This window comes from Bos grunniens, chromosome 5 (assembly GCF_055505025.1).
Source record: "Bos grunniens cultivar Pamir isolate PY7600 chromosome 5, Bosgru_T2T1.0, whole genome shotgun sequence".
Classification (NCBI taxonomy): domain Eukaryota; kingdom Metazoa; phylum Chordata; class Mammalia; order Artiodactyla; family Bovidae; genus Bos; species Bos grunniens.
In genome coordinates, this window is record NC_141169.1 from 13183587 (window position 1) to 13197724 (window position 14138).

The 14138-nt window shown below is 37.7% G+C and overlaps 1 protein-coding gene across 12 annotated transcripts in view; it reads left to right on the forward strand.

Moving 5' to 3' along the window:
• Positions 1-14138, forward strand: part of TMTC2 (transmembrane O-mannosyltransferase targeting cadherins 2) — a 497284-nt gene that overhangs the window by 201337 nt on the left and 281809 nt on the right. For all 12 annotated transcript variants that reach the window (XM_086398902.1, XM_086398907.1, XM_086398908.1 and 9 more), the window contains one exon: positions 7612-8440. In XM_086398902.1, the coding sequence (XP_086255028.1) occupies positions 7612-8440 (829 nt within the window). The remainder of the gene's footprint in view (positions 1-7611; positions 8441-14138) is intronic.

A 14138-nucleotide genomic window follows, 5' to 3' on the forward strand; every position in this document is an offset into this window, starting at 1 on the left:
GATATAAAAGAGTAGCATAGCATTATCATAATTTTGTATGCCAGTTAGGGTGTATTGTGAAATTATGAGATTTTCTAGGAAAATTAGGGTAAAGATTACAAAATAATTATAGATGGATTAAATAGGGACATGGAAAAGATCTTTTAATTAAGGAAATTAAAAGAGCTACCATAATTATTAAATATAGAAAATTATAGTACTAACACATCACATACGTAAGTGCCTGTAACCAGAATTTAGATTTGTTAACATTATTTGTATATTTCAAAGCAGAAAAATTCTCTTTTAAACTCAAGAAATATAAGTTTAGGCATGACAGATCTTTGGACCTTTTGTTTTCTGTAATAAATTTTGAGGGGCTATGAATAAATAGCAACTACTCAGAAATTTGAAGCTACCTTTTTTCTTACCCATCAGTCCATCTCCCTGCCATATCCTGTCCCAGATATTTCATCATCTTATGTTTGGTTTAATTGTTTCTAGACTTGGAAAAAATAAACCAACAAAAAACCTTTATAAACATATGTATGCATTTGTGAAAAAACAGTATTATTTCCTGAATGGCTAATATGATTTTATAATATGCATATTTTACACAATGGTTTTTCACTAGCTATGTTAGTATAAAATGATTTGTTTGCCTTATTGCTATACAGTATTTTTCATGTTGATATATATTTATATAAATATATGTAGCTGTATACTATATATAGAGATTATATAAATGCTTTTTCTTTTAATTACATTATATATTAGATCATATGATCATTACCATAATTTATTTTCATATTGATATAATGAAGTTTTTAGTTCTTTCCTTATTTTTGCTTTTATTAACAATGCTTCATTAGATGACATTGTATTCAGATCTAAGAGGTTTTATTAAAGAGTATGTAACTAAATTCAGATGACCAAATGATAGGGGATACAAATTATTAATTTCCCTAAACACGTCCAAATTTCCCACCCAGTTTGCACAATTTATGTTTTTTTTCCCCAGTGTGTGGTAGTTCTCACTTCAGCACAATTTCAGGGACTTTAATATCCAGGTCTTTTTTTCTTTTTTTTTTTTTTTTGCTTAAGTTTATTTGAAGTATGTTCTTTCCACTTCAGCTTTCACTGATTATTGAGATTGAGCATCTTTTCACATATTTACTGTTCTCTTTTCTCTGAATTTCATGTCTGTAGTTTCACACCTGTATTTACTATTGGATTATTTGCTTTTTTGTGGTACATGTTTAGAAGACTCTTTTTTTTTTTTTTCCTAAGAACAAACCCTTTGTCTTCTGTATGCTGCAACAAGACTTGAATATTTCAACCCTGAATTCTACTTATTCCAAAGATCTCAATTTCTTTGTAGCCTGACCTTCATGGCACTCATTTGTTACACTAGGAATTCAATTTGTCCCAGAGCCTGAAAGGAAGCATTATTTACATTTCATTATGGTTCCTTCATTTAGCGTGTGAGGAAAATATGCCTTAGACTTTGTGAAATGAAAGCTAGAGTCCAACAGTATTTTCAGTGGTAATAGTAAGTATTAGACTTGAGCAAATATTCGATGATTCTCAACCGTGCCTATGTTATAATCTCCTGTGGAGATTTATACTAGAGCATCAGTATTTTAAAAGCTCACAGTTGATATTGATCATCCTTTAGGTTTGAAAACTATCATTGAAGTCACTATGATCCTTCTCCTTCCAAAGTATTTTTCTAGACAAAGTAGAATATGTGAAGCTCCAAGAATACATGGGCTCTCATTTCTTCTTACAGGTGTATATCCAGCACTAACAGAAGAGTGTCTGCCACGTAAAGAAGCCTTTGTCTTGAATGAACTGATTACACTTTTTTTGTTAAATTGCAATCATTTTACAGTGCTCTCAATCATTGGTTATATCCAGATCATGTTTAAATTTCCCAGAATTTAGAATCTCATCTTCTGTATGTGGTGGTTTACCAGTTTTGACTTTCAAGTCTAAGGTGGCAGCTCATCAGAATTCTCATGCCTTATCTTGGGAACACCTGTGTTGAATCATTTTGCTGCTCCACTTGGAGAACAAAACAGTGCAGAGGTGCTGAGGCTAATCACATGGTCACTTGGCTCCTAGTTGTAGCTCAATCAAAACTGTTAATTTAACTGAATCCATAAATCAGAGTTTAGCGACCAAAATCAAGAAATACAAGCTTTCCATCTCCACAGGATTAGTGAATATGAGGTTAGAAGAGAGACTTGGTTTTTATCAGAGTCCCATTCTTATAGATAATAATTTAAACAAAATTCTATGAGAAGGCATTAAAGAGACTTGAAAGTCACAATTTCAATCTTTGGCTACCACTTTTTAAAGTATGAACCTACCTCAAGGCTTTAGAAATTCTTCTACTTTTAAAATTTTAGCCTTAATTCTCTTTAACGTATTAGCTCAGTTTTCCTTCCATAGTGTCATTTATTTAGCCCACGTAGATTTTGCCATTATGGGAGAATGAACATATGGAATGTCTCACTTTAGAACCTTTGGGTCTCTTGATCCTGGTTATTATGTCAGTTGTTTAGATTAGAGACTGTACACGAAAATGTTTTAAAATGTAAAATATGTTAATGCACATTTTATTTTTCAGGCTTTTTCATTTCTCTCATTTTCTCAGCACTTAGCCTTACGGGTTCCCAGGTAGTTCAGAGGTAAAGAATCTGCTTGCCAATGTAGGAGACACAGGAGATGCGAGTTTGATTCCTGGATGGGGAAGGTCCCATGGAGAAGAAAATGGCAACCCTCTCCAGTATTCTTGCAGGGATAATCCCATGGACAGAGAAGCTTGGCGGGCTACAGTACATGGGGTCGCAAAGAGTTGGATGAGACTGAGCATGCATGCAGCCTTCTTATATAATATTTATCATTGAATTGTCTTCATTACTCACATCTTTATTTTGTAGTTGAGTGTATTGATATTTTCTTCCATCATAATTAAGACTAGAATCATTTAATCATATCTTAGTTTGTAATGTTTATAATACTTTATTAAAATTTAGCATAATGATACTTTTTAAAAAAATTAATAAGATAGTTTTGCCTTATGGCATTTCCAGAAGAATCAAAATTATATAATCATTAAAGCTAACTTATGATTATATAATCATAATTATGTAATCATTAAGACTAATTTATGCTGAAGTTGAAGCTCCATTACTTTGGTCATGTGATACGAAGGTCTGACTCATTTGAAAAGACCCTGATGCTGGGAAATATTAAAGACAGGAGGAGAAGGGGACGATGAAGGATGAGATGGTTAGAGGCATTGCTGACTCAATGGACACAAGTTTGAGCAAGCTCCGGGAGTTGGTGATGGACAGGGAAGCATGGCGTGCTGCGGTCCATGGGCTCGAAAAGAGGAGGACATGACTGAGGACTGAACTGAACTGCAGACCAACTTATTCTGGAGTTTCATAACCAGCAAAGAAACCTGGTTACTTACATTTCTCTCCCCATGTAATTCTCTAACTCCCTTACTTTTCTTGCCTGACTGTAGCTGTTTTTGTAATGCCTTCCTCCTCCCCTTCATCTTCTCTGCTTACCCCCACCAGAAGATACTGTCGTAGAATGGCCCTAGTTATACTCAGAGGACTTGGTTAATACTCAGTTACAAAATGGACTTTTGGTACAAATTCAAAGTTTAATTGTTTTCCCAGATCTGTCTTCTTTATGATAAATTGGTACCTTGCCTCATTTGTCTTTGCCAAATAATATGTTTGTCCTTTGTGTAATCTAAGAATATTCAATTACGTGATTGATCTAACAAATTATTACAACTTTTATGGTTTCGTGAGTTTTCTCCCTTAAAATAAGAAATTTTAGAACTTTTACTGGATGGAATTTTAGAGGAGCAGAGGAATGGTTTGTAGAAGTTATCCTTAGATAAAAGTGTGTCTTCAAACATTGGCTTTTGCTAGGACAGACCTGAAATGGAAAGATTGATGGCTAATGAACACATTTCTCCTCCATCATTAAAAATTCTATTTAGCATTACATGAATTAATTTTGAGCAGGAATCTGCCACAAATGTTTTAAAACTTGTTAAAGAGTTAATTTTAGGCAGTTAATTCTGTGAATTTAGCATTAATGTGTGTGTATGTTAGTCACTCAGTCATGTCTGACTCTTTGCAACACCGTAGACTGGAGAAGGCAATGGCACCCCACTCCAGTACTCTTGCCTGGAAAATCCCATGGATGGAGGAGCCTGGTAGGCTGCAGTTCATGGGGTCGCTAAGAGTTGGACACGACTGAGCGACTTCACTTTCACTTTTCACTTTCATGCATTGGAGGAGGAAATGGCAACCCACTCCAGTGTTCTTGCCTGGAGAATCCCAGGGACGGTGGGGCCTGGTGCGCTGCCGTCTATGGGGTCACACAGAGTCAGACGCGACTGAAGCGACTTAGCAGTAGCAGCAGCAGACTGTAGTCCAGCAGACTCCTCTACCCATGGGATTTCCCAGACAAGAATAATGGAGTGGGTTGCCATTTTTTTCTCCATGGGATCTTCCCCACCCAGGGATTGAACCTGAGTCTTCTGCATTGTAGACAGATTCTTTACCGACTGAGCCACCAGGGAATGATCTGACATTAATGAAAAATTTCTATTTTGGGGAGTTTGAGTTTGAGGTACCTAACGTATTTCTGACTGTGCCCAGTAGGTAGTTGGGTAAATGACTATGAAGATGAAGAAAAGTTAGGATGATGTCATTAGTATTTAATAACAATTGGTAATATCATGATCCTTGCTGACATAGGTTCAGAGTAGAGATGGAGCAGATGTCCCAGATGGGTTCTGTGGCTTCTAGCAAGTAGAGCTGGGCTGAATGAGAGACAGTCAGAGGAGGAGAGTTCAGTGATGGTTGCATCATATGATAAGACACTATTTTCATAGAACTTGTACATGCTCAAAATACATTGCTTTGTGGACTGGGATTTTTTCTTTTTTGGGAAGGAATGTAATTGACATTTAACATTGAATTAGTTTTAAGTATACTACATGATGATCTGATATGTGTATATATTGCAAAATGAATACCACAGTAAATTTAGCTAACATCCATCAGCACAAACACACAAATTTCTGTTTTTTTTCTTGTAATAACAACATTTAAGATGTATTCTCTTAGCAACTTTCAAATATTCAATACAGTGTTTTTAACTACCATCCCAATGCTATATATTACATCTCCAGAACTTATTTATCTTGTAGCTGGACATTTTTTTTTTTTTTTTTAACTTTTGACTATCTTTACCCCTTCACCCATTTTGGCTGTCCTCCCAACCCCTGCATCTGGCATTCCCAATCTGTTTTTATCTACAAGTTCAGTTTTTTGTTTTTTTTTTTTAATATTCCACCTACTAGTGAGGTCATACCGTGTCTGTTCTTCTCTGTCTGACTAATTTCACTTAGCATAATGCCTGCAGGGTCTCTTGTTGCTATTGACCGAACTTATAGTTTAATGGTTGAGTAATACTCCGTTGTACATATATAGCACATTTGCTTTATCCATTCACTCGTTGATGGACACTTAAGTTGTTTCTCTGTCTTGGCTGTTGTAAATAATGTTGCAGTAAATAGTGATTATGGGTGTGTAGGCATCTTTTCTAGGTAGAGATTTCATTTTCTTTGGACAGATGTCCAGAAGTGGAATTACTGCATCGTATGGTAGTTCTATTTTTAATGTTTTGAGAGGCCTCTGCACTGTTTCTTGTAGTGGCTGCGCCACTTGGGATTCCCATCAGAAGTGCAGAAGTGTACCTTTTTCTTCACTTTCTCACCAGTACTTGCTATTTCTTGTCTTGTTGATAAGTCATTCTTACAGTTGTGAAGTGATACCTCACTGTGATTTTGATTTGCATTTCCCTGAGGATAAGTGACATTGAGCACCTTCTCCTATACCTTTTGGTCATCTGTATATCTTCCCTGGAAAGATGTCTATTCAGATCTTCTGTCCATTTTTAAAAGATTGTTGTTTTTTTCTCTTAAGTTATGTGAGTTCTTTATATATTTTGTATATTAACCCCTTACCATATACATGACTTGTGAATATTATCTCAAATTTTTAGTGGTTTGACTTTTTATTTTGTTTGATGGTTTCCTTTGCTGTACAGAAGCTTTTTAATTTGATGTGGTCCCACTTGTTTATTTTTGCTTTTGTTACCTTTTATAGGTTTTTTAAGCAAAATATTTGGCATATCTTTGTATGGTTCCAGGCACCTTTCTGAATGTCTTTGAGGAAGACAGTTTTATATAGTGCCAGAGTATGTGTGCTCATTCTGTTTGATCTCAGTGAGAGATCACATTAGCAGTGAATCATTAAAGTTGGGAAATGGTGTCGGCTCTTCTCCCTTTCCACTGCCTCTTTGGAACTTAAATTGAGGTCACTAAATTCTTATTTTGGTTGAAAGAGTTTGCCAGAAATTTCTTATTAACAGTGATGCCCTTTGGCCTCCCTCCCTCAGTTCTGTCTTTTTATTAAAGCCATTTTACTTTTAAAAAGTTACCATTGACATGGAAATTTAGGATTCATGAGGAGTCTTATTAGATATTTATTATCACTGATGTCACTGAGAGCCCAGTTTATAAATTCTGCGAAGAGATCAAGATAGTTAAATAGGGACTGGCATAGACATACCACAGTTCCCCTTGTTATATGAAGGTATTTGTTCCTGTGAAAAGTTTTGTAAGTTGAAATGCTGCTGCTGCTGCTGCTAAGTTGCTTCAGTCGTGTCCAACTCTGTGCTATATTACCTTAGGAAACATCTTGGTAGCAGATGTAGAAAATAAATGGAGATGAAGTGCAGATGGTCCCTGAAACAGTTTAAAGCCGTGGCAGCTTGATGCTGAGTGTAGTTCCTGGGGAAAACGCTTGGTGATTCCACTCTGTTTGGGGTATGCGCTGCCTCTCTAGATGGCTCCCTGCAAAAACAAATGCAGAACCTGTTTTCACTTTTCACCTTTTTTTTTTAAAAAGTGAAAATCCTCTTTGCATTTGTGTTGTTGTTGCTAATGAGAATAGGTACTAATTTAGGTCTTTTGTAAAAGCAAAGTGGCATTAAGTGAACATTTGAAAATCAGGGTGTACCTGTAGCTAAATTCTCTTTTTCCTGTGAGCCATGCAGAATCCTGTCAACTTCATGTTTTTTGGCATGCCCGCTCTTTGTTTTCCCCAGAATCTAAACTATAAAATGAAAGAAGACATTTATTAGATGTCTACTATATTCCACATACAGTGCTGAGTATATTGTGGTCTCATTTTGACCTAATACCAGTTTGGGGAGGGAAATATTTTCAACCCATTTTATAGAGGTCAAGAAATTGAGGCTCTGGTTACTGGTATTTAGCGAGAAACAAGAGGAAAAGATACTCATGAAAAATTGTATACAGAATTGGATTCCATAGTCAATTTTTTAAAGCTTACAGGATCCATAAGCATGTTTAAAGGAGATAGAAACAAAGTCATGTATTTGAAACCTAATACTCTGTTTTTAGTTGTCCATTTAAAGATACTTTTCATTTTTAAATGATCTGTTCCTGTGCCGTATTGATGATGATCTTAATTTTTTCCCCCTCTCTTTTGGTTTCAGAGGAAGAACTTGTCTCTTTTTCTCAGCATTAGTTTGTTAACTTTCTGGGGAACTTCCCTTTTGGGTGCCCGTTTATACTGGATGGGAAACAAACCACCAAGCTTTTCCAACTCTGACAACCCAGCTGCTGATTCGGACAGCCTCCTGGCTCGCACGCTCACCTTCTTCTACTTGCCAACCAAGAACCTTTGGCTGTTGCTATGCCCAGATACCCTCAGTTTTGATTGGTCAATGGACGCCGTGCCTCTGCTCAAAACAATTTCTGATTGGAGAAACTTACACACTGTGGCCTTCTATACTGGACTCCTCCTCCTTGCCTACTTTGGTTTGAAGAGCCCAAGCATAGAAAGAGAATGCAACGGGAAATTTGTAACAAATGGCAAGCAGAATGCAAATGGACATAGCTGCCATTCAGAGGTGGAGTACGGGAACTCAGAGATTAAACCCAGCTTTGCATCCAAAGTAGAAAATGGCATTAGAAACAATGCATCGCAGAGAACACAGCTTCCTTCTACGGAGAACATAGTTGTTCTGTCTTTATCTTTATTAATAATACCCTTTGTTCCTGCCACGAACCTGTTTTTCTATGTCGGCTTTGTAATTGCAGAGCGAGTATTGTATATTCCTAGTATGGGCTTTTGCCTCCTCATTACAGTGGGTGCCAGAGCCCTTTATGTCAAAGTCCAAAAGAGGTTTCTCAAGAGCTTGATTTTTTATGCTACAGCTGCATTAATTGTTTTCTATGGACTCAAGACGGCAATCAGGAACGGAGACTGGCAGAATGAGGAAATGCTGTATAGGTCAGGGATAAAAGTAAACCCAGCTAAAGGTAATATTTTATTTTATGCTTTTACCTGGATGGTTTACTCTTTCTGCTTTTTTGTATCTTTCCTTCTTGCTTTTTAACAGTGTTAAGAAAGAAGAGGTTCTTGTAATACTTACTTGAACATTTTCTTTTTTTTTTCTTTGAGAGATGATTAATGTGACCATTTTAGAGACTACCGTTGTCCCATATTTGGAATAGGGAAATGTTTTCCTAAGTTCCTGATTATACTTGTCCAGAGGAGTTAGAGCTCCTATTGTGTAAAAATATTGACTGTCGTCAGAATTTAGAAAAATGCTTGATTTCCGCATTTTAAAATAATGATATGGACATCATCTCTTTTCATCATGTAATAAGTCAGGTTATCTCACTTAAATACAGTTTAGCCCTTCTGTTTTCCAAGCATCACCTGAGGAAATACCACAAGGCTTACACTGACATTTTTGAAAGATTGGAGATAAGGCTACCTCTGAATCTTGGCATTGTGTCTGTAGGTGTCAGTGTGTGCGTGTGTAAGCGTTGAGTCATCCTTAGTTTTGCAGAGGCTAAATTATCTGGATGTTGCCAAGCGGTTTGCACATTCTCATTTGGAAGTAAGTCCTTAAGTCACTTAAGGAAATACACTTTTTACTGTACAATGAGAAGGCTGAGCATATTTTTCATGATTGCTTTTGATTTAGAAAATTATTTAGCAAATCTCAAAATCTATTGCTAGAGTAGAAAGTAGCCTTTAAAGTGTAAGTGAATAGTCAAAAGCTGTTAATTCAGTGATTTCTCTGGTTTAGGCAAGGAAATGATGACAGAAGCTAGAGAGCAGTTGAATGAAAATAAGTGTACATTTTAAGTACAAAAATATATCATAGTAAATAGTGCCAGCGTCTTGTTCTTCATAAGCTATTTTTTTGTGTGTTTATTCTTTAAATTACGGCAGCTTGCATAATGTTTGAACTAGGCTTTTTCTAGTTTTTCCAGCACATTTCTGTACCAGTATTCAAATACTGAATGTGTGAGACTGTTCCTAATGAATGGAATGGCCTGCTGATACATATCAGGATATTTATCCAAGTATCTAGATGTCCCACAAACAACTCTGGCATTCCTATCTGATTACCAATTTAGAGTTCTTGAACAACTACTCATTTCTTTAAGACAGGGGACTAATTGTCTTTAACTAACTTAAAATGGTTAATAGGTTGCAGAGACTTTAATAGGAGCAGAAACATTAAAATGGAGCTGATACATAGCATAGAATTCTTCAGTTCTCATGGAAAACTCTCTACCTTGTGGCTTTTAACATAGTGAGCACTGAACAATTTATTGAATGTCTGCACCTGAATCTTGCTGTAAAAATTTTTGCAATCTGTTCTTTATAGAATGCTTTTCGGCTAGTTTTTCTTCACTGGTACATGAGAATATATAAAACATGGCTAGGTTGCCAGTTTATTTTCCTGCTGTTTAAAAGAGATATACACTGTAAGGAATTAAAAGAAAACCCCGGCATATTTCATCACAGGGTTGTTTGAAGGATTTATTGAATGTATCGGTTAAGTTTCAGGTTAAGCTACTGTAACAAAGAGGCAAGATGGCAGTGGCTCAAAGAAGATAGAATCGTTATTGTTTCATAGCAGTCTAAGCCTGTGTAGTCCAGAGCTGATAAGATGGCGCCGTGGGTCTTCTGGATCCGCACGCCTTTGCTTTTGTTCCCTTGCCATCTCGGTGGGGTCACCCTGTCCAAGTGGTCCGAAATGGCTCAGTGTCACTTCAGCACTTCAGCTAACAGGAAGGGGGACAGAAGGGACAAATGTTGGGTGTTCCCATTCTCTTTAAGAGCATATCACAGAGATTGCCATCCCATGCTCGCTCCCAGACTCTGGGCCACACCTCACTACAAGGAAGGCTGGGAGAGATCATCTTTATCCTGGGAATCCGAGTGCCCTGCCACACTGTGTTGCTCTTGAGGAAGGGTGGGGCTGATCCTGAGATGCTGCTATAAGTAGCAGTCTCTGTCCCAGGGTAGGTGAAAAAATTCCCCAATATTTTCCAGCATTAGCTACTATACTGTTGACAGTTATGATTCTGACTTTGTTGAAATTATTTTGGTGGCATGGTTAAAATGATTGGTCATTTCTTCATCCATCTGTTCACTCAGTAAAACAGTTATTAAGCACGTCTGATATATTTTCGTGTCTCCTACTACTTAAGAAGTGTGATCGTATTTAAGTACTCCAAATATTATTAGTTAAATGAGTATACAGCTGACCAGTAGTATAAATCCTCTGAGACATCAAAAACTGAATTCCTGAACAACCCCTTTGCCAACCTGTACTCCAGCCAAGTGCTTTACCATCTCAGTTGATAGCAACTGCATTTTCTCAAAAGCTTTGCCCAACGTTATGAGTCATCTATATCTGCTCTTTTTATTTCCTACCCTACATCCATTTCATCAGCAAATCCCCTCTGTTCTGTCTTCAAAAACACATCCAGAACTTGACCATGTATTACCATTTCCACTGCTACCATCGTGCCCCAAGTCACCACCATCTTTTATCAGACTAAAAGGCTATAGCGAAATCTCCCTGCTTCCATTTCCTTGCCTTTTACCATGCTTTTGTGAGAGTCAGACGTGATGTTATCAGGTATTAATAATAGGAATTTAGGTAAAAAAGGCTTAGTGTGAGTTTTAACGTTAATCTGACCCTGAGTTGGGCTTGCGTTGAATGTTTGCTGTAGATAGAGGCATTGTATTTCCCTGGTTTCCTTTTCTTTTCTATAGTCTTTGGGCTTTAGCCCAAACTTGGAGTCTGTATTTTGCATCTCTTTCTCCTGTAAATTAACCATTTTTATACTGGAGCCCTGCTGGTGTGTTGGTTAAATGTAGGAGAAGGAATGTGTCCTCTTTTTTTGGTGATTAAATCTTAGTGTCTCCGGGCTGTCACCTTTATGAGAGTTTCTTAACTTTCCTTCTCTCTCCTTCTTGTTGGGACAGGAAAGCCAGAGGGGATGGGAGGGAGAGGAGTGCCTGTCCCCCACAGCCCTGGGAGACAGCTGTGGTAAAGCTGCTTCCCTGGAGGGGCGACCTTTGTTACAAAGGAGGATCATTTCATAAAAGTTCTTTTTCTCCTCCTCTGCAGAGCCAGGAAGGCCTGTTTCTTGGCTTTTCAATGCAAGAACCTGGGAGTTCCTGGGCCCTGAACTAAAACCCACAAAAGAGTTAGATGCTAGATGCCTCTAAGATTAGGGGCTCCAGAAGTTTCTTACTCTCACTTAAGCCCCACCACATTCAGCCTTCAGCAGGTTACTGAAGGTTAACCAGCCTTCAGCAGGTTATTGCCAGTTACTTATTCCTGTCCGTTTCTCCTCCAGGTAGTCTCATCTCTTTGCAACTGGATCTTCCTTGAGTTTGCCATTTGTTTAGCACATTCTCGTAAGAATGGGAGTGAGGAGTTCCAAGCTTTTTATTCGTCTGAGTTGAACCCCTGCTTCCATTTTTCCATCCTTAGCATCGACCTTTCATCAGCAGCCCTAATGATTCTTTTGAAACACAAACTGGACTGTGGTGTTCACTGCTCCCAGTGCTCCACTGGCACCCATTTCTCTCAAACTCAAAAGCACACAGGCAGAGACCGGACACTGCAGGCTCCCAGCCTTGCCTTTGCTTGCTTCTCTCCAGCCCTCCTGGCCCATATGTTGTGCCTTCTTTATGCCAGGGAAACCCTGGCCTCAGACCTTTGGCACGTGTTACTGCTTTTTCTTGGAATGTGTTTTTTAAGATAGTCTCCCTCAAATCCTTTAGGTCTTTGGTGCGACGTTGCATTATCATTAAGGTGCTTACTGTCAAATTGTCTGCTCTTTGTAAAATCGCAGCTACCCTTCTGCTTCTGCTTTGTCCAGTGTTCCCTGTCCTCTTTCCATACTTTGTTTTTCCCATGACATTTAGGACCATTTGACAGACTATATTTTCCTTATTTCTGTGTTTATTGTTTGAATGTGTTGTTCACTGTACAGTATAATGCATGACACAAGAAGACAAGGAGTTTTGTGTGTTTTTTTTTTGTTGTTTTTTTTTTAATGCTATGTATGTAGCTACTAGGACAGTGCCTGGAAGAGAGAGGGTTTTTTTGAGTGAATACACTGATGAATAAATGTTAGTTGTAATCCCCCTCCTTAAAAAATTTTAGAACTTATTTAGAGATAAGGTGTATATTTATTAAAGGAAGTGAAAGTGTAAAATATGTTGTTGATGTACCATATCCTTGTTACCAAGTCCAAGCTTGCTCTGCTCACCACACGACAGGCCAATAAATCCGAGAGAAGAGGCGTTGAGGCAAGAAAGAGATTTTAATCAGGGAGCCAGCTGACCTAGAAGATGGCAGGCTAGCACCACAAAATAATCATCTTGTCAGGGCCTGGTTTCCAGGTTCTCTCATAGTTCAGAGATGGAGGGGAGGTGAGGAAACAAAATAAAATGACTATTCAGTCCTTGAAAATGTCCTTCACAGGTGGTTGACTCAGGTTATCTCCCTGAGGCAGGCCATTATGTATGTTTATAATAACAAAAAAAGGGTTGAAATCGTAGAAGCAAATCTAGTGTAAATTTAAAATTAACGGAGAAGGCAATGGCATCCCAGTCCAGTACTCCTGCCTGGAAAATCCCTTGGAGGGAGGAGCCTGGAAGGCTGCAGTTCATGGGGTCGCTGAGGGTCTGACACGACTGATCGACTTCACTTTCACTTTTTACTTTCATGCATTGGAGAAGGAAATGGCAACCCACTCCAGTGTTCTTGCCTGGAGAGTCCCGGGGATGGGGGAGCCTGGTGGGCTGCCGTCAGTGGGGTCGCACAGAGTCAGACACGACTGAAGCGACTTAGCAGCAGCAGCATTCCATACTAAGGCATGTTTCATAATAAGAGGGATAGAATTGGGAGTGGAGTTAGTTTTGGACTCCTTGAGCCCCTTCTGTGACATATGCTTCCATTTTGATACAAGGCAAAACTTTTAAAATCCAGGTTCCTGATTTTTTTCTATTTATAACATGCTAATAAATATTCTGGCTCCAGTGACTTCCTTAGCAATTATGAGACTGGTAGTCATCTTCTTTAAGATAGTTTTTTCTTAGTCTGTGATGTTATTTGAGCCTAGCCAAAGATTAGAAATGCTTTAAAGCCAGTCTTATGTAATTGTGTTTGAGATTACAGTTATTTCATTGAGTTAGTTTTTTTTTTTTCTCCTTTGAAAGCCTTTGCAAATTTTGGAGTACTTCAGTCTACTATTACTTCAACAGAATATGATTTTAAGCCTCATGAAGCATTATACATGAAAGCTGCTGCCTTCAGTAATGGATCGTACAGACAGCTGCCAGTCATTAACTGATTGGATGCAAATGATGATGAGTAGAGCCTGTCATAGTGAGTGTGTTGCTAATTTATGTTTAAATCTGGATAGTAGAGAAATGATAGCTGATTTGGACTATGTAAACCACAAGTCCTATCTCATTATGTGGTTGATAATGTCAGGAAAATACTAGACATAGTTGATTGCTGTAGTTTGCTCATTTACAATGATTCTTTGCATTTTTGTGCTTGGGAAGGAGGAAATTTTCTTTGACTGCTTTAATAAGCAAGCTCATTATTTAATGAACAAGTCAATATATTTATATTATTTAAATATAATAATATTTAAAAGCTTTTTTTTTTAGTGTGTGTTT